The following is a 21,394-nucleotide window of genomic DNA, read 5'->3' on the forward strand; positions in this document are numbered from 1 at the left end:
GAATATGCTGCCTGCTTGTCCTGGGATAATACTGTGCTTACTCTATCTGATGTCTTTAGATAACTCTTTCTTCCTAACGCTTCCAGAAAACTCTGCCGACTCTCTCATTGTCAACTTTTATTATGTATGCAAACTTGTAACCTGTTCTAGGCACTTCTGGGAGGATGGGCTACTAAATTGACTAATTAAATTAATAAAATAAATGTCGGAAGCATGACCAGCTTTAGAGAATAAGCAGGATCACACAAAGTAGCAGGACTGCTTGCCCTGGATCAGTAGCATGGAATATTGCTACACCTTGGGTTTTGGCCAGCTACTAGTGACCTGGATTGGCCACCATGAGAACAGGCTACTGGGCTTGATGGACCATTGGTCTGACCCAGTAAGGCTATTTTTACGTGAACCAAGTATAGAACAATTAAGCCATTGTAACATCACTAATGAGGTTGGTTCCGAGGCACTGTGGAATGAGGCATTATGACATCACAATCTCAGCGCTGGAATTTTGCTCTCATTGGGGTTCCGGAATCTTGTTATTCTTTGAAATTCTGGAATGTTCCTACCCCTTGGGTTTTGGCCAGCTACTAGTGACCTGGATTGGCCACCATTGGTCTGACCCAGTAAGGCTATTCCTATGTTCTTACGTTCTTATTCACTAATCCTCGGCCATTTACGTTTGAATAATGACTTAAGTGAGCATGTGCTAGCTGGCTTGAATTCCCCCCCCACCTCCAAACAAACACAAATTCAATGCTGGAGTCCACATAGGGCCCAGCATTGAGTGGTGGAGAACTGGAATGCTCTTCCGGAGGCTGTTATAGGGGGAAACACCCTCCAGGGATTCAAGACAAAGCTTTACAAGTTTCTGCTGAACCGGAATGTACGCAGGTGAGGCTGGTCTCGGTTAGGGCACTGGTCTTTGACCTGGGGGCCGTTGCGTGAGCAGACTGTTGGGCGCGATGGACCACTGGTCTCACCCACCAGCGGCAATTCTTATGTTCTTTCTGGTTTCAGTGCCGGCGACAGATGAAACACCCCCCCCACCACCACCACCACCACCACCACCACCACCACCACCACCACCACCACCACTGCCACCAGCTGAATATCAGGGGATTTCATCTTACCTCGTACTGCTCCTGGGATGCCGGGAGCCCCTGGAACACCTGCTTCGCCTAAGCAAAGAAGAGAATTTCCATTAGTGGGAAGACAAAATAGGTAGTTTAGAAGCAACAATACCAGTTCCAGTTTTCAAAACATCAAATTTTCTGGTTGGGATTTCACTGCTTCTTCTCCTTTCTCTGCTAGCCAAGTTTGATATTTCTTCTACCTTTATGCTTCTCGATGCCCTTTCCCGAGTCCATTCTTCAATTTTTATAGTCATGGTTTTGCACATATCGGTGCGATGCCTGCAGGGTACATCTTGGTCTTGAAAGAAGTGAGATTGCTGGTATGATGAAATCAATTGTTTGCTTTTCCCAGTTCTAAAACTGTGGGACAAACTCCCCAGAGGCAAAAACCACGGAGGCCAATTCGATAACTGGGCACATGTGCTTACATGATGGACGTTAACCCCCACACCAGTGGTTCCCAACCCTGTCCTGGTGGACCCCCAAACCAATCGGGTTTTCAGGCTAGCCCTAATGAATATGCATGAGGGAGATTTGCATGTAATGGAAGTGACAGGCATGCAAATCTGCTCCATGCATATTCATTAAGGCTAGCCTGAAAATCCGATTGGACTGGGGGTAACTCTAGGACAGGGTTGGGAACCACTGCCCTACACTGCTTCACCTAGTTGAGTTCTTTTTTGTCGACTTACGATATCGGAGAAAATTTCAAAAAAGTCTGTCTTCTAGTATTCCTACCAGAATGAAAGAGAGAGGAATCTTGAGGATTTTCTTAATAGGCTACTGAATTTTTAATATAATATGTATTTGCTAGCAAAGAGGTGGGACAACTAAGTGTCATGGGCACCCCCTTGACATGCCCTCCCCATTTACTTCAGAGAAGAAAACAATCTAGATAAATTTAAGAGCAAATTAAAAAGTTTTCTTTTCTGGGGTGCCTTTGATACCTAAAACAGTCTAATTGGGAGTTCATTCCATCTTTATAACCTCTTTAAGGTTCGTTGTTTATTCCCTCCCTATTGTCTTTTACCATAATTGTTCTCTTTTCTATCAGCAATATGTAATTCTTACCCATCCTTTCCTTTTGCTTCAACATATTTGTACTGTTAGTCCTTATCGTGCATATACAGTCTGTTTAATCTGTCTGTGTTGATGCCCTTTTAATTGTATATATTTTTAAAGATATGTGCATCGCTTAGAAATTTGATTAAATTATAACTTTTGGAGGAACTCTTTATGCCATATCTATAAAATGGAAAGATTTATTGCATTACAACGGGGATATTTTAAGAAATTTCAGGATGTGTGGAAACCATTAACAAAATATTGTAAAGATTAATTGAAATTGTTTCCCTTATATTTGTCAATTTAAGGTGTAGGGAGGGGGGAATTTTATTATTACATGTTTTATATGATAATGGAATATATGGGGGGAGGGATGGGAAAGGGGAAGGGATAAGAATTTATGTGATGTGCCAATGATTGTTTGTAAGTGATGTATTTATTGTTAATGTGAATGAATATATTTAACACTTAATGTAATTTTGAAAATGAATAAAGAATTAAAAAAAAAAAAATTTGAATAAGCGATTAATCAAATATATAATAAACTTGAAACTTGAACTTGAAATGTATAGTGCTGCACAAGCCCTTCAGCGCTATAGAAGAGTTAACTAGTAGTGGTATATACAGTGGTACCTTGGATTATGAGCATAATCCGTTCCAGGAGCATGCTCGTAATCCAAAATGCTCGTTTATCAAAGCGAGTTTCCCCATAGGAAATAATGGAAACTCGCTTTGATAGGTTTCCCCCCCCCGAGGCCAGCAGCGCTGCTCCCCCCCCCCCACGAGAACCGGCATTGCTCTCCCCCGAAGGCCCCCCCGCGAACAGGCACCCTTCCCCCCGTGATCCGCACCCCCCCGCGCCATCGGGCACCCCCCTTGCCGCCATCGGGCACCCCCCCACTGCCATCGGGCACCCCCCCGCCGCGACCTGAGGTCCCCCAACCCACCCGAACCCTCTTCTTATTTGCTGTAGCCTCCGCAGCAGCACCGGCACCAGCATGTCCTGTGCGTGGTGCCGGTGCCTGAAGATCTGCTTCTTGTGCTGGGCCTTGAGAGTTCACGTTCGACGTGAGAGTTCATGTTTGACGTGAACTCTCAGGCCTTGAGCATGCGCACATGCTTAAGGCCCAGCACAGGAAGCAGATCTTCAGGCACCGGCACCACTCACAGGACATGCTGGTGCCGGTGCTGGTGCCGCTGTGGAGGCTACAGCAAAGTAAGAAGAGGGTTCGGGTGGGTTGGGGGGACCTCAGGTTGCGGTGGGGGGGGGCCCGATGGTGGCGGGGGGGGGTGCCGGATCGCGGGGGGGTGCTCGCAAATCGAAGTGCGCTCGGTTTCCGAGGCACCGATTTTGCAAATGTTTTGCTCATCTTGCTAAACACTCGCAAACTGGTGCACTCGTAAACCGAGGTACCACTGTATATCCTATTGATTCCCTATTCCTCTCCAAGATTACTCAGGTGGTTCATAGACAGTGGAGTGCAAGACATCAGCGCGCTGACAATCCAGCGCCGACAATTCAGCGCAAGAGAGAAGCGCGCGGGGGAAAAAGTAATTTTTAAAGAGCTCCGACGGGGGGTTTGGGGTGGCAATCCCCCCCCACTTTATTGGTTAGTGTTCGCGCTGCTGTTGGAGGGGGATCCGGGGGGTTGGAAACCTCCATTATAGCGAAAACGGAACTTTTTCTGATTTTTTTTGGGAAAAGTTCCATTTTCTCTATAATGTGGGGGGGTTTCACCCCCCACCCCGCAACAGCAGCGCGAACACTAACCAATAAAGTGGGGAGGTTGCCACCCCAAACCCCCGTCGGAGCTCTTTAAAAATTATTTTTTCCCCCGCGCGCTTCTGTCTTCCGCCGAATTGTCGGCGCGCTGGCATCTGGCGCGCGATTATCCCGTCACCATTCAGGTCTACTGGCCAACATCTATTAATAGTTCCCTCACTTAAAACCATAAATACACGGCGGCAATTCATTTTCTCCGTCACAGCCCCCCCAAATTTAGAATTTACTCCCAATTCACGTACGCGAAGAACTTAATCTAGACAGATTCAAGAGCAAGTTAAAATGCTTTCTTTTTAAAGATGCATTTGACAACTAGAAAACTTGATTAGATGCACCAACGAGAAAATTAGATTAAGGGCATCAACCGAAGCTTAGTTCTTAATTTCCTTGAAGCTCACTGCTTTCCCCTTACTCGTCTTATTTACTATCTTTAACTTGTATTTCTTCACCTATTTTTTCCTTTTGTATCATATGTTTTGTCAAGTCAGTTGTATTTATTTGGTTTGTTTCCTCTCGATACCTGTAATTTACTATTTTACTGCTTTGTACATCGCTTAGAATTTTGAATACGCGATTAATCAAATCCATAATAAACTTGAAACGTGAAACTTGAGTATATATATCCTATATGGAGGGTCAGAATGCTGTTGGCAGTTAGGTAAAGTTTGCATCAAGAACTGAGAAAAACTGAACTCTCTTTACTGGCTGAAGAAATGCTTTACTTTCACTTTCTCACCAGCCATAGGAGCCAGCTCTGTGGGTGCTTGAGCACCCCTAATACTGAGCAAACTCCAAGGAAGGGACATTTCCTTTGGATTTAGCACCCCCATTTATTTTGAACAGTTGGCTCCAGAGAATAACACGGGGACAAATATTTCCCTGTCGGAACTCAATGTCTCCTTCTCGTCCCCATACGTTTCGAAAAGAGGAGACTGAGAGGGGACATGATCGAAACATTCAAAATACTGAAGGGAATAGACTTAGCAGATAAAGATAGGTTGTTCACCCTCTCCAAGGTAGGGAGAACGAGAGGGCACTCTCTAAAGTTGAAAGGGGATAAATTCTGTACAAATGTAAGGAAGTTCTTCTTCACCCAGAGAGTGGTAGAAATCTGGAATGCTCTTCCGGAGGCTGTTATAGGGGAAAACACCCTCCAGGGATTCAAGACAAAGTTAGACAAGTTCCTGATGAACCAGAACATACGCAGGTAGGGCTAGTCTCAGTCAGGGCACTGGTCTTTGACCTATGGGCCGCCATGGGAGCGGACTGCTGGGCATGATGGACTCTGGTCTGACCCAGCAGCGGCAATTCTTATGTTCTTATGTTCATTGTCCCTGTCCCATTCCTGTAAGCTCTGCGTTAACCACACAAGTCTCGAACACTTATGAATTTAAAGTGTTTGAAGCTTAGGCAGATGAGAACAGAGCTTGCAGGAATGGGGCAAGGATAGGAAAAGAACGCTCTGGGACGAGATGGGAAAACGGGTTCCGACGGGGAAAAATTTGTCCTTGTGCCATTTTCTAGTTGGCTCCTATGTTGCCACACTTACTTTCGCTCTCTCACTAACCTCTTTCTCCTTGTGGTCCTTGAAGGCCTGGATTGCCAGGGGGCCCCATGGGTCCAATTACTACTTGACCTGAAAGCAAGTAACCTGAATTGTAATCATACGAGCACAAAATGCTAGCTTCAGTTCAAAGCACTGCAATTACCTTGTTCAGATCCAGGCAATGTACAATCCATAAATCTCGCTGCTAACTGCATAAATTGCCAACAGGAGGAAATATTACTAAGAACATTTTAAGAATGCAAATATTTTGTCCTTCCCTCTCCCTCTGACTCCCATACTAAGATCCCTCCCTGGGTGACTGCTTGGAGCAAAAGGTCCTCTTGAACAGAGTCAGTCACTCAACTCTTCTGCGCCCTCCCCCCTCAAATCACCTCTCTACCGCAGCCTGAGTGCATCAATAATAATAATAACTTTATTTTTGTATACTGCCATACCCGGAAGAGTTCTAGGCGGTTCACATCAATTAAACAAGGTTACAAGTGGTTTACATCAATTGAACGGGGTTACAAGCAGTTCAATATCAAATTGATCAAAGTTGCCAGGGGGTGAGGGAAGGAAGGGAGAGGGGTTGTTTAGGTAGAAGGGGCGTTAGGATCCTGGTCTTGGAAGAGGCGGGTTTTGAGTAGTTTTCTAAAGCCGAGGCAGTTGGGGGCCTTGAGGGCCATTTGGGATAACCATGGGTTTAGCTTGGTGGCTTGGAAGGCGAGGGTTTTGTCGAGGAATTTTTTAGAGTGGCAAAGTTCAAGGGAGGGGTAGGCGAAGAGTTGGATTCTGCGGGAATCCTTGATGCTGTGATTCAGGGCGAAGTGAGGGATGATGTAGCTTGGGGATAAGCCAAATACTGTTTTATAGCAGAACCAGGCGAATTTGAATAGGACTCTGGATTCTATTCAAATTCGCCTGCTTCTGCTATAAAACAGTATTTGGCTTATCCCCAAGCTACATCATCCTCTGTGAAACATCTGAACTTAATTAGTCCTAATACACCTGCCCATACACAACAGCCACTCATCAGCAAATGAAGTGGTTTTGTTGCAAATATTCAGCCAACTGATAGTACGCTTTCTCCTGTGGCTCTAAAGACCAATGGAGTGGAGGAGTGGCCTAGTGGCTAGGGCAGCTGCCTCAGCACCTTGAGGTTGTGAATTCAATTCCCGCAGCCGCGCCTTCTGACTCTGGACAAGTCGCTTGCCGTAACACTTCATTGACCCAGGTACAAAACAAGTACCAGTCCAAAAATATACGCAAACGGCTTTGATGGTAACCACATGGAAAAAGCAGTATATCGAGGCCTATCCCTTAGGCTTCCAGGTCCTGCCAGAATGATCACAGGAGAACCTGGCTTTAGAGGCAACAGCTAAATTAACAGGCGGCTTACTTCAGTCGTATTTCTGCTGTAATCCAAGCAACCATGGCAATTGTTGCTTTTAGTGACGTAGGAAGGGGCGGAAAGGGGGGGACGGTCCGCCTCGGGTGCCTGCCCCCTGCTCCTTTCCATCCCCCGCCTCTTCCCCTTGCACGCTTGCCCCCCTTCCCTTCCCCCGGACCTCTCGTTGCTCACCGCAGCGAGCAACAATGTCAACGTGCTCCTCGTGACCGCGTTGGCTCTCGCTGCCGCCACTTCCGGGTGACGTCAGAGGGAGAGCCGGTGCGGTCGCACGTCAACGTCGTGGCAATGAAAAACTAGAGGGGGCAGGCGCAAAATAGGGGGGTTGGGGAAGAAGCGGGGGAGGGGGCAGAGACAAGGCCACTGCCCCAGGTGCCTCTCCCTCTCGCTACGCCACTGCTTTCAGTGCCCCCCCCTTTTCTTTAAGGCCTGCCTGAGACTGACCTGCGAGATGGCAGCCACTGCAGTCACCCTTTGTGCCCAGCAAGTAACCAGTTATCCTAATGTATTCCATAGACGAAAAAGGAGCAATCCTTTTTTTCTTGTCCCCTGCTGAGGTCTCCCCAGCGTCTGGAACAAAGTGAAAAGCCTTCCTCTCCTATTGTAATGTCATTAAAACAAAGGGCCTCATCTGTTAAACTGCGCTTGCAGTTTCAAGTGCAGGGAGCCGCGCTGAATGGCCCGCGCTGCTCCCGACACTCATAGAATTCCTATGAGCGTCGGGAGCAGCGCGGGCCATTCTGCGCGGCTCTCTGCGCTTAAAAACTGCTAGCGCAGTTTAATAGAAGAGGGGGGAAGTCTCAGGCGCACGCGTAGGGAGAGAGGAGACATGATCGAGATGTTTAAATATATCACCGGCCGTGTAGAGATGGAAGAGGAGATTCTCTTTCTCAAGGGACCCTCGGCCACAAGAGGGCATCCGCTCAAACTCAAGGGCAGAAGATTTCATGGCGACACCAGGAAGTATTTCTTCACCGAGAGAGTGGTTTATCCTTGAAATGAGCTCCCGGTGCAGGTAATCGAGGCCAACAACGTGGGATCCCTTAGAGCAGGGGTCTCAATGTCCCTCCTTGAGGGCCGCAATCCAGTCGGGTTTTCAGGATTTCCCCAATGAATATGCATTGAAAGCAGTGCATGCACATAGATCTCATGCATATTCATTGGGGAAATCCTGAAAACCCGACTGGATTGCGGCCTTCAAGGAGGGACTTTGAGACCCCTGCCTTAGAGGGTCAAGTTAAGGAGATCGGTCATTAGGAGTGGGATCTCTAGGAAAGTAGACTTGGGGGTGGGTCAGTAGAGTGGGCAGACCTGATGGGCTATGGCCCTTATCTGCCATCCTTTTCTATGTTTCTATGTTTATGTTTCTATGTCCTACAAAATATCCCTCAGAATCTATTCATCTTCCATCCAGTGGCTGTTTATGCAACGCAGTGATTGTCCACAGCTTGGCTTTGTAAAGAGTTCCTTATGCGACTCTATCTTTCCACCTTTTCGTCTTACATTTAACTTAATTCGCTTTCTACCCCGTTGTCCCCAAAAAGCTCAGAATGAGTTACAAGTAAAAACATACAGTTAACAGGTTACGGTTTGCACTGGATTTTTGCCCTAATTTCACTACAAGTTTACGTTTTTATCCTAATTTGACGCATACTAGGGGTCTAATACTAATATACATAATAAACAGTTTACTGGTTACATTTTGCCATAGTTAATCCTTACAGAGCAAGTTTTCCTGTGCAAGTTTTATCCTAACTTTGAGATCCCTGCTGTAGACTGTCTGTGTGTCAAGTTAGAAACATAGAAACATTTCTATGTTTCTATGTTTCTAACTTGACACACAGACAGTCTACAGCAGGGATCTCAAAGTCCCTCCTTGAGGGCCGCAATCCAGTCAGGTTTTCAGGATTTCCCCAATGAATATGCATTGAAAGCAGTGCATGCAAATGATCTCATGCATATTCATTGGGGAAATCCTGAAAACCCGACTGGATTGCGGCCCTCAAGGAGGGACTTTGAGACCCCTGGTCTACAGGTTAGATTTGACATACCACAGTGCATTACGTGTCCTTTACGTGACACATACCGGGTTCTGCTACCAATATACATTTCTTTGTAATCCACCATTCAAGGGCACAGGGGTTAATTTGCTTATCAATGACTGGTACCTGTAGTCTATATTCCGTCAGATGTAAAACCCTGTAACTGAAAGGTTTTTCTGGACCATACCAAGCCAGAATCGAACTCTATGTGGCACACCCCTGGTGCCCCTGCCCTGCTCACTGCACCAAAGAAACAATGGGCTAGATTCACTAAGCAAACCGATCGTGTACCAATCGGTTTGCGACCCCTTTGCGACCTGATTTCCCTCCAACCCGATTCACTAACCTCTGTCCCGATCATCCTCCGATCCACGCATGCAAATGAGGGGGAACGGCATTGAAATGATGGCAGGCAGCGATTCACAAACAAAAACCCTGCAACACTGACTGGGCTGGCCGATCACAAACAAGTGACTGCTGGGGACCAGTCGTTCACAGCTTTCCAACTGCCATCTCCTGCTCTGCCTGCCATCTTTCCAGCTCTCTGTCCCGACTCTCTGCCTTGATTTTCTCCTGCCGCCCTGCTCTGCCCCGAATCTGCTCTCCTGCTCCTTGCCCCGACTCCCCGAATCTGCTCTCTTGCTCCTTGCCCCGACTCCCCGAATCTGCTCTCTTGCTCCTTGCCCCGACTCCCCGAATCTGCTCTCTTGCTCCTTGCCCCGACTCCCCGAATCTGCTCTCTTGCTCCTTGCCCCGACTCCCCGAATCTGCTCTCCTGCTCCTTGCCCCGACTCCCCGAATCTGCTCTCTTGCTCCTTGCCCCGACTCCCCGAATCTGCTCTCTTGCTCCTTGCCCCGACTCTCTGCCCCATAATCTGCTCTCCTGCTCCTTACTCTGACCTTCCCCCGCAGTGCAAGCTTGTGGTTTTAACCCACGGGTTAAAACCATGGGCTCGCTGAGCTAGTAAAAGTTTAAAAAAAAAAAAAAAAAAGTCACGGCTCTTATATGCATGCTCAGACCCTCTGCAGATGGTCTGCGCATGCGTTGGGATCGCTATAGAGCGATTTCAGCGGTCGGATGGGTGCGTGATTCCGATCGCCCTTATTTGCATGACGGCGATTAGTGAACCAGCCCCCTGGACACGGATCAGATTGGATCCCTCACGGATCGGATTGGATCTGTGCCCTTAGTGAATCTAGCCCAATGTACAGGGAACAATTTTTGCACCCCCGCCTCACTTGTGCTCTGTATGGCCGCACCTGGTATTGCTCTGGAGTTTTTGCACTGAGATGATGAGCTAGAAAACACGACATGTCCTACCAGTGTAGAGCCCGGTTTTCCAAAGAACGTGGCGACTGGAACTAAGAAATCCACATCAGGATGTGCTTAGTTCCAGCAGTATTTTGAAAAGGGCTTAGCTAACGCAGAGTGTTTTTCTAAAATACCCGTAGGTAGGTTTACTTGACGTCCGGGAAAACCCAGACGGTCCGGATGCCTGATGGGATTTCCAAAACCCAGCAGTCTATCCAGGTTGTGGAAGGCCAGGAGCTTGGGGCCACATCTGGAGGGCTTCAACACATGTGTGTTCATGTGGGGGCAGGGCAGAGCGAGGTGGGGCTGGGGTAGAACAGGCTGGGACCAGGTATCCTCTTTTTTTTTTTTAAAGAGGAAATCTGGTAACCCACATGCATTTGCTGGAATGATGTTACAGGGAAATACTTTTAAAACCAATAGGAGGAAACTTTTTTCACTTTGAGAATAGTTAAGCTCTGGAACGCTTTGCCAGAGGTTGTGGTAAGAGCGGATAGCATAGCTGGTTTTAGGAAAACTTTAGACAAATTCCTGGAGGAAAAGTCCATAGTCTGTTATTAAGACATGGGGAAGCCACTGCTTGCCCTGGATCGGTAGCATGGAATGTTGCTACTCTTTGGGGTTCTAGAATCTTGCCACTCTTTGGGGATTCTGCATGGAATGTTGCTACTCTTTGGGATTCTAGAATGTTGCTACTCTTTGGGGTTTTACCAGGTACCTGGATTGGCCACCGTGAGAACAGGCTACTGGGCTTGATGGACCATTGGTCTGACCCAGTAAGGTTATTCTTATATTCTTATGGCACAATTCTGGCAGGTTCCATGTGGTTGTAGCGCTGTCCCAGTTTACAAACCTACACCCTTTATTAAGAGCAGGAAAAAGTGAACTGACCTTCACGCCCTGGGGTTCCTGGGAGGCCTGGCTGTCCAGGTTCACCTGTGAAAACCAAACAGAATCACATGACTCGTGAGCCTGACTGCTACAGGAAGGAAGAGTGCTTCAGTCATTTTCACTGAAATTCCGTGCTATAGGCCACATTTACCTTGGAATCCTGGTCGCCCTGGTTCACCTATAAAAAGGAAGATAAGAGTATTAGCATTGAGGTGTTATATTCACCATTCTGGTTAGCTCAATTGCCCAATCACATTATAATGCAACATTCAGGTCTAGGGGGATTCCATTTAACTGCATTTTCCAATGCAGTTCTCATTACTAATTTTCCCTCTCTTTAATGAGCATTGAACCCTATTGCACTGGGTGTAAAAGTGGGAGGTGGAGGGGGGGAGAAGGGGGTCCTTTTCAATCCCGCGGGGACGGGGAAAATTTTGTCCCCATGCCCTTCTCTATTGCAAATGGGGTAAAAATTGTGTTGGGGGTTTCAAAATGAAATCCTGGCATGGACCCTCTGCCTCTTCCACCCCAGCCCCAACTCCGATTTCAACGGAGCAGCAGTTTGGTCAGAAGGTGGGCAAAAGCATGAAGTAAGCGAGTCGATCTTCGGTTAAAAACGATGCCAAAATCTAAGGGGGTAATATTCAGCCCCCTAATTACAGCCATGGGTTGACCTAACTCTAAATATTCCATGCTGAGAGTCGGTGCCAACAGGATGGTCTACCATACGAGGAAAGGCTGAAAACTTTGCGGCTGTACTCACTCAAGGAACGTAGGGAGAGAGGAGACATGATCGAGACGTTTAAGTATATTACCGGCTGTATCGAGATGGAAGAAGAGATTCTCTTTCTCAAAGGATCCTCAGCCACAAGAGGGCATCCGCTCAAACTCAGGGGCGGGAAATTTCATGGTGACATCAGGAAATATTTCTTCACCGAGAGAGTGGTTGATCCTTGGAACGAACTCCCGGTGCAGGTGATCGAGGCAAACAGAGTGCAAGAATTTAAGAGCAAATGGGATGCCCATGTGGGATCCCTTAGAGGGTTAAGCCAAGGGAACCTGTCACCAGGAGTGGGATCCCTAGGATAGTAGACTTGGGGGTGGGTCAGTAGAGTGGGCAGACCTGATGGGCTATGGCCCTTATCTGCCGTCATCTTCTATGTTTCTACATTGAATATCCAGGTATGCAAACTAAAATGGAAATTAACTAGGCACGGGCTGATATTCAAACCTGTGCTTGTTAACTCAGTGCATTAAGTTAGGACAGCTGTTTCCCTGTTCTAAATTTATGCGCTTACTTAGCTGGTTATTGGATTGAATATCTCTGCTAACCAGCTAAGTTGGCGCTCCACCCTAACTCTGTCTGAGCTTGCCCCTAACTTAGTTGGTTAGGGGTCTAAGACAATTAATTGCGACCGTTTTGTGATGGCCAGTTCATTGCGGCCGTTTCAGTGTGATGAACTGGCTGTGATGAATCCGATTCAGCATGTGGGGGGTGATGCCCCCCACACCCTCCCAAAATTATACCGTGATGCCCCCACAATACTTCCAGAATTAGCAGCAGGCTACAGGGTGAAGGGGGAGGCCACATGGGGTGGTGAGCAGCAGGCCGCAGAGTGAGGCCGGGAAGCGTGCCAGGCCGGAGCTACTCTTCAGCTGCATCGCGGATAGGACCCTGGGTGGGGGGGGGGGGGTGGAAGCTGCTGCCAGAGCTTCTCTTCACAGCAAGCGGTCGGCGGTGGCTGGCAGGGAGGCCCAGTCGGAGCTTTCAGCTGCTCGTTTCAGAAGCCCAGCCTCCCTGTGATAGGATGATTCATTACAGCTATGTCATCGTAACCATGACGAAACATCCCATGATTCGATACTCTGCATCAGGAGTGTCAAAGTCCCTCCTCGAGGGCCGCAATCCAGTTGGGTTTTCAGGATTTCCCCAATGCATATGCATGAGATCTATTAGCATACAATGAAAGCAGTGCATGCAAATAGACCTCATGCATATTCATTGGGGAAATCCTGAAAACCCAACTGGATTGCGGCCTTTTGGGGACTTTGACACCCCTGCTCTACATGCAGACAAAAACACCTGCTCTCGAGCAGATTTAATGTTTACTCCTTCAGTCTAGTTGCTACTGATGCTGGATTTGTGCTAATTATTGCGACCAACTTGAGAATTTATCAACCAGACAGAACACTAAGATGCCTCCAGGTCTTGGTTAGAAGTACCATCCTTTTGTATTATCAGACTGCAGGAATATTGGATATCAATTTTTAAAGTAATAGGGCCAATATTATGGAATACGCGGCCCTTGCAACTGAGTAATACAGAATACGGATGCATTTTAAAAAGAGCTGTAAATGTTATTTGTTGGAGCTAGCATATGCCTGGGGCTAACGAATATGATATGAACACAATGAGCTGAAGAAAAATGTATTAGGATATGAACATTAGGGAAGACATCGAGATGGTATAGTGGTGGGGTGCAGGGGGGCGTACTGCCCTGGGGGCTGCCTTGGCGGGGGCACCTCTCTTCTTCCCTCTCCCCATGCACCCTTCTCCGCCCCTAGACCTTTTCAAATCGTCACCAGCCGCATGCAGCATCTCTTAACCGCTGCTCGAACCGGCCTCATCCCTCTCTGTGATGTCACTTCCTGGACCAGGAAGTGACATTAGAATAGGGTTACCAGACGTCCGGATTTCCCCAGACATGTCCTGCTTTGTCCGGGTTTTGAAAAGTCTCCCTCAAAATCGCCGTTGGGCAGGAGGGCAATGCGATGACATCACACATATGCACGTGACATCTTTGCGTCGCATGTGCAGATGCCCTCCAGCCTGACCAGAGCAGGCAGCAGGGGGGCGGGGCTAGGACAGAACTGGGGCATGATGGGGTGTGGATGGGTGGAACTGGGCGGGCCTTTGGGGCGGGTCTAAGAGGTCCGGATTTTCCGAATGGAAAATCTGGTAACCCTACATTAGAGGGAAGGATGAGGCCAGCACGAGCAGTGGCTAAGAGATGTTGGTTGTGGCCAGTGAAGATTTGAAGAGGTACAGGAATGGGGGCGAGGGAAAGGATGCATGGGGGGGGACCTAATATGGCTATACCAAGCGCTTCCACCCTGGGTGCAAACTTCCTTCGCTATGCCACAGGGTATAAAATCTGGAGAGAACTTAATTGTTTTTTGAATATGACATTGTTTGTGTTATGGTGTGTTTTTATATGCCTGGAATGATTATGAATGTTTTTAACTGTAACTCATTAATGCTTAGCTTGTGTGAGATATAAATAATGCAAATAAATAAAAATCGTTACCTAAATGCCTATGTGTCTTTATATTTATTTAAAAAATTTATATACCTTCCTGCCCACTTAAGCCATGCGCCCTATTATAAAATGACCCTATGTCATTCCACTTTCACCAGGGGTAGGAGTTGGTAGAGTCTCACCTTGATCGCCCTTAGGGCCACGTGGTCCAGGAGGACCTGGGGGTCCAGCAAAGAAGGTTTCTGAAAAAAACAAACAAACCCATAGCATGAGATCAAAATAACTGTCCTGTAATGAAGCATCACATGCCTTTTCATCACCCTCAATCTCTTCTTGCCAGTAGATATTTTCTTAGCAAAAAAAGGTGCTGCTCCTGAAATACCAGGTTGTTCCTCAGGAGTGGGGTGATCACTGAGGGCCCTACCTCACAGTAGACGGGTTCCCCACAACCAGACCCAGAATCCATGAAAAAGCAGCTCCGAGTTAATACTTGGGGACCGTGCGTCATCTTTATCAAGCGATGGAAAAGGTGCTGGTACTCAGTATCCCTGAGTAGCCCTTCGAAAAAACAGGCTTGCTTATAAATGAAGCATGCTAAATGCCACTGCAATTACAGAACAATTTTAAAATGACGTGCAAGACTGGTAAGAGCAGGAACACATGATCTGACATTGTGTCAAGGTCATTGCACTAAAGGAATATGATGTTACAGGGAAATACTTTTAAAACCAATAGGAGTACATTTTGTTTCAATCAGAGAATAGTTAAGCTCTGGAACGCGTTGCCAGAGGATGTGGTAAGAGCAGATAGTGCAGCTGGTTTTAAGAAAGGTTTGGACAAGTTCCTGGAGGAAAAGTCCATAGTCTGTTATTGAGAAAGATATGGGGGAAGCCACTACTTGCCCTGCATCGGTAGCATGGAATGTTGCTACTCTTTGGGGTTCCGAAATCTTGCTTACTCTGAGATAATGGAATGTTGCTACTCTTTGGGATTCTAGAATCTTGCTACTCTTTGGGGATTCTGCATGGAATGTTGCTATTATTTGAGGTTCCGGAATCTTGCTTACTCTGAGATAATGGAATGTTGCTACTCTTTGGGTTTTGGCCAGGTACTAGTGACCTGGATTGGCCACCATGAGAACGGGCTACTGGGCTTGATGGACCATTAGTCAGACCCAGTTAGGCTATTCTTATGTTCTTATGCGTGTGTATGTATGTGGGGGGAGGTATAGTTACTAACAAGGTATCCTGCAAACTTTGTTGAGCCGTGGCTCACTAAACGTAGTGGCTGTGGTTTGAGGCATCCCAGAAGTATGTAATGTCAATGCGATAACATCACACACATGCGTGATGTCATCACATCGATGTCGCGCATGGGCAAAGGCCCTCCTGAGTCGCCAGTTGGCAGTTGGGGGGGGATGCTGGCAGGGAAGACGCACGGCGAGAAGATGAGGCACTGGCGCTGGCTGATTGCTTACAGGATGTGCTGCTTGCCGTGAGAGGCACATCCTGTAGGCAGTCATCTGGCACCGGTACCTCTCCTTCTCCCCAGCATCTCGCGGCATACCTGACACAGTTTGTGATACACTGCTCTAACACATTGCCTGATGCTCCCAGATGCCACCTTAATGTGGCTGGAGCTCCACAAATATGCATGGTGCTGTGGAGACCCCTTAGCCCCTCTCCTTCCTCTTTTCCCCTTCCCCCAGTACTCCCCCAAGGTTACCTCCTCAAACCTATGTGGCCAAGAGATTAAGCCCCATCACATCCCCTATGGCCTCTCCCAGACCCTCAGATCTCAGTCTAATCCAGGGGTATCAGAGCCCCTCCTCGAAGGCCGCAATCCAGTCGGGTTTTCAGGATTTCCCCAATGAATATGCATGAGATCTATTTGCATGCACTGCTTTCATTGTATGCTAATAGATAGAAACATAGAAAGATGACGGCAGAAAAGGGCTACAGCCCATCAAGTCTGCCCACTCCACTGTCCCACCCCATTAAGTCAGAGTGCTGCTCGACCCACGTAGAGATCCCACTGGATGTCCCATTTATTCTTAAAGTCGAGCATGCTAGTGGCTTTGATCACCTGCACCGGTAGTTTGTTCCAGTGATCCTCCACCCTTTCTGTAAAGAAATACTTCCTGGTGTCACCACCAAATCTCCCTCCTCTGAGTTTGAGCGGGTGCCCCTTTGTGACTGAAGGTCCCTTAGGAAAGAATATGTCGTTTTCCACCTCGACACGACCTGTGACGTACTTAAATGTCCACATGCATATTCATTGGGGAAATCCTGAAAACCCGACTGGATTGCGGCCCTCGATAATTTGTTTTTATCCTTTGATGTCAAACTCTAACAAATAATAAGATTGTAATTTCTCCCCTCCCTTCCCACCCTTTCTTGTTTGTCAATCTTCGTTTGTCCTAAAAATGAATTTAGTAAATTAAATGTATGTCTGTCTTTTAAGTGACCTTGTAACCTAATTTGTATTACCATACTCTGATGGTTTTTTAACTGTACATCGCTTAGATATCTTGATAAGCGATTCATCAAATAAAGGTAAACTTGAACTTGAAACTTGAAACTTTGACACCCCTGGGCTAATCTTCAATGACCACGACTGGAATAACTCTCCTCTGCTCCTGTACTTGCAGGCACCGTCCTAATAATGGCACCTGTCACTCCTAGCAGACACCCCCGTGAGACTGGAGGAAGGAGTGGCCTAGTGGTTAGAGCTACAGCCTCAGCACCCTGAGGTTGTGGGTTCAAATCCCACGCTGCTCCTTGTGACCCTGGGCGAGCCACTCAATCCTCTGTTGCAGTATTTCTCCACTCGGTTGTGCTCTAACTGTGATCTATTTGTTATATCACACAGTAACGTACAGTCAATTTAATATCCAATTGGCAAGTTCTTCCGGAATTAATCCAGCTACCTCTCCTCCCTTGTAACCAAAAAAAAAAACCAACCAATACTGTTGTAACTTCACTGGAAATGTCCAGTTAGCTCTTTTGCAATCCGCCTTGAACTGCAAGGTATAGGCGGAATAGAAGTCCCTAATGTAATGTAACCTCCTAGCCCGTCAGGATTTCAGGATATCCACAATGAATATGCATGAACTTGATTTGCGTACACTGCATTTATGTCATGCATATTCATTGAGGATATCCTGAAATCCTGACTGGGAAAGGGGTACTCCAGGACTGAATTGAGAAACACTGCTCTATTGCCCCAGGAATATTAGATAGATTGTGAGCCCACAGGGACAGATAGGGAAAATTCTTGAGTACCTGATTGTAAACCGCTTAGATAACTTGATAGGCGGTATATAAACACCTCAAGAAATAAACCGTGGAGAGATCACTGTACTGCATTCTATTTGTGCAGCTCTGGCCCCTTTAAGAGAGGCTCTCTGGAAGCAGTGAGTTGCATGTTGGTGGCCTGATGCCCCCGGGGGCAGAATAATTGAGCAGTACTGCTGGTTAGTGACTCCCGTCATAATCCAAACTGCATAAAATGTCTTATTGTACTGCAGTGTGGTAATTCCTCCCCCACCCCCCTCCCCCGAATAGGACACTTACCTGAAGTGGGCACAAAAGATCCCGGCAGGCCTGGTGGTCCTGGTGGTCCCTGTCTGCCTTCCCCTAGACAAAGAGGCAGAAGATGGAAGTAAATGGATGGATTCCTCCTTACATGAGACTAAATTCCTTCACAAAGACTGATTGTTTTTGTTATTCACTAGCTGATGCCCCGGCGTTGCACGGGTATTTAATTATAGCAATAACACTGTAAATGGATTCAAATAAAGATACTTTATAGTGGTGAATGAAATTATTTTTTTACAGCTTAATAAAAAGTACAATATTCAAATTATAATGTGAAATATTTGACAAAATGAATACAATACAACTAACGCAAAATGTGATTATAAACAACAATTTTAGTTTCACCACCTGGAGCAAGAACATATAAATTATTGGGTGAACCCACTCTTGAGCAAGCAACATAGAGTTGTGGGCTGCGAGACCCCCAGAACATATCACCCCAGGTAGTGAGGGATCAGCATACCAAGTTTCGTTCAAATCGGTCAAGCCGTTTTTGAATTACTGTGAGAATGGCAGCTTTTTACATTTTTTCCATTGACATGAATGGGTGAAATCTGATTTTCTGTTTGTAGCTCCGCCCACGTGTGCAGGTGGGCCGTGAGACCCCCAGAACATATCACCCCAGGTAGTGAGGGATCTGCATATCAAGTTTCGTTCAAATCGGTCAAGCCATTTTTGAATTACTGTGAGAATGGGAGCTTTTTACATTTTTTCCATTGACATGAATGGGTGAAATCTGATTATCTGTTTGTAGCTCCGCCCACGTGTGCAGGTGGGCCGCGAGACCCCCAGAACATATCATCCCAGGTAGTGAGGGATCTGCATACCAAGTTTCGTTCAAATCGGTCAAGCCGTTTTTGCGTGATCGCGGCACATACACACACACATACATACATACACACATACATACCTCCGATTTTATATATATAGATTTTGGGGTTGGTTCTGGAAACGGCGCTTGTCAATCATCTACAAGCGCCACATTCAGATTCGCAGCTACAACAGACCCTAGGCCTACATTTCCTGTGACTAGGTGCATCAGAGAATCACACACAGCAACGCTTAATTCTGGTACCGCTCCCTAACCGCGCCTAATTCCATGTTAGGCATCACTAGGTGTTCCTATGCGCCAGGGTCCTAGGCGCCGGTTGCCTAGCGCTGCCTATTTTTTATGTTACATAGAAACGTGATGGCAGATAAAGGCCAAATGGCCCATCTAGTCTGCCCATCTGCAGTAACCACTATCTCCTCCTCTCCCTATTGGCTAAGGCTCTTAACATTTGCATCTCCTCTCCCTATTGGCTAAGGCTCTTTACACCTGCATTGTGACATCATAGAAATTTAGTAACATAGAAACATGATGGCAGATAAAGGCCAAATGGCCCATCCGAAGTAACCATTATCTCTTTCTCTCTCCGAGGGATCCTACATGCCTATCCCAGGCTCTCTTGAATTCAGACACAGTCTACCGGGAGACTATTTCACGCATCTACCACCCTTTCTGTAAAAAAGTATTTCCTCAGATTACTCCGGAGCCTATCATCTCTTAACTTCATCCTATGCCCTCTCATTGCAGTTTCCTTTCAAATGAAAGAGATTCGACTCGTGCGCATTTACATCACGTAGGTATTTAAACATCTCTCAAGATCAAAAAAGTAGTGACAGTAAAACCCCCCCCCCCCAAATTACAAAAATATCACTCACCAGCAGTGGGCCACCTCTCTAAGATCCAACACTGAAATTCAAAAACAGGTGGAGGAAAAAGCCTCAAAAACGTTTTTAGCATGCACCACCTCTTTTTGAATTTCAATCAATGTTGGATCTTAGAGAGGTGGCCCACTGCTGGTGAGTGACATTTTTGTAATTTTGGGGATTTAAACATCTCTATCATATCTCCCCTCTCCCGCCTTTCCTCCAAAGTATACAGATTGAGATCTTTGAGTCTGTCCCCTTACGCCTTATCATGAAGACCACACACCATTTTAGTAGCCTTTCTCTGGACCGAATCCATCCTTTTTATATCTTTTTGAAGGTGTTGTCTCCAGAATTGTACACAATATTCTAAATGAAGTCTCCCCAAAGTCTTATACAGAGGCATCAATACCTCCTTTTTCCTACTAGCCATACCTCTCCCTATGCAACCTAGCATCCTTCTAGCTTTTGCCGTCACCTTTTCAACCTGTTTGGCCACCTTAACATCAATCACACCCAAGTCCCGCTCTTCTGTCGTGCACATAAGTGCTTCACCCCCTAAACCACCGTTCTTTCGGGTTTTTGCAGCCCAAATGCATGACCTTGCATTTCTTAGCATCAAATTTTAGCTGCCAAATTTCAGACCATTCTTCAAGCTTCACCAGGTCTTTCTTCATGTTATTCACACCATCCGGGGGTGTCTACTCTATTGCAAATTTTGGCATCAGCCGCAAAGAGGCAATTAATGTTAATTGTTTAATAATCGGCTTTTATTGGCGTGTTCAATTATTGCTCCACTTAAAGCTGATAAAAGCCAATTAAGTTAGGCCCTGCTTGGTGCGCTTCAGACACCTACTGCCATCTAACTTTAGGTGGCCCTTACAGAATTTCATTTTTTTTATTCCCATACATGCCAAACCCTACCAAAAAATTTTTTTTTTTCCTATTGGTGGGAATTACGAGGACTTCTATTTAGCTTCTTGTCCTGACATATAGAAAATAGAATTACTAAGAACATTAGAACTGAGCAAGGGACATCAACGCCTTTGTGAAAGCTTCAGGTTTGAAAACAATAATACATGCAAAATGACACCAGCGCAAGGTTTTTAAAATTATAACCAAGATTTATTGAATTATTGTTTCTATTTTTCCATTATTAGATCAAAAGAACAGCATCATTGCTTAACGTTGCGCTAATGGGAGATCATTAGAGGTGCCAAAGGCTGGCCTTCTCCTAACGGTCTCGTTTTACTAGCTCCAAAATTCCTATTATATGCTGTTGGCTTTTCGTGACATCATCATCATAATCAACCAATAACAATCCTATGGGTGGTTTTAAAGTTGGACAAAGAAACATTCCTCCACATTTAAAAATTATACAAAGTTTTCAGAAAATTACTTTTGATTTCTGAATTAACATTAACATAGTCAAAAGAATTCTACAATTATTAACAGGGTGCTGAGAAATTCTCAACCTCTCCTTAAATTGACAGTAACTTTAGTCTGGAAGAGGAAATCTGACAGCTTCATGTTACACACAGTGATAAGCATGGGCTTCCAATGCCCCCCTTCCTATTCTGGAGACTGAAGCAACAGTCTCTGACTCTAATTACTCCCAGATGTTGCCTCAGGATTTTCCTTAGTGTTTCTTCAGGTTCAAACTATA

At 46.2% G+C, this 21,394-nt stretch overlaps 1 protein-coding gene across 1 annotated transcript in view; it reads right to left on the minus strand.

Annotated features, from left to right (window-relative positions):
* Positions 1 to 21,394, minus strand: part of COL17A1 (collagen type XVII alpha 1 chain) — a 204,586-nt gene that overhangs the window by 46,673 nt on the left and 136,519 nt on the right. The window contains exons 39-44 of the mRNA XM_033943541.1: positions 18,013 to 18,075; positions 14,620 to 14,679; positions 11,329 to 11,355; positions 11,178 to 11,222; positions 5,546 to 5,614; positions 1,128 to 1,175 (exon numbers count right to left, since the gene is read on the minus strand). Coding sequence (XP_033799432.1) covers positions 1,128 to 1,175; positions 5,546 to 5,614; positions 11,178 to 11,222; positions 11,329 to 11,355; positions 14,620 to 14,679; positions 18,013 to 18,075 — 312 coding nt within the window. The remainder of the gene's footprint in view (positions 1 to 1,127; positions 1,176 to 5,545; positions 5,615 to 11,177; positions 11,223 to 11,328; positions 11,356 to 14,619; positions 14,680 to 18,012; positions 18,076 to 21,394) is intronic.

This window comes from Geotrypetes seraphini, chromosome 4, assembly GCF_902459505.1.
Source record: "Geotrypetes seraphini chromosome 4, aGeoSer1.1, whole genome shotgun sequence".
Lineage (NCBI taxonomy): Eukaryota > Metazoa > Chordata > Amphibia > Gymnophiona > Dermophiidae > Geotrypetes > Geotrypetes seraphini.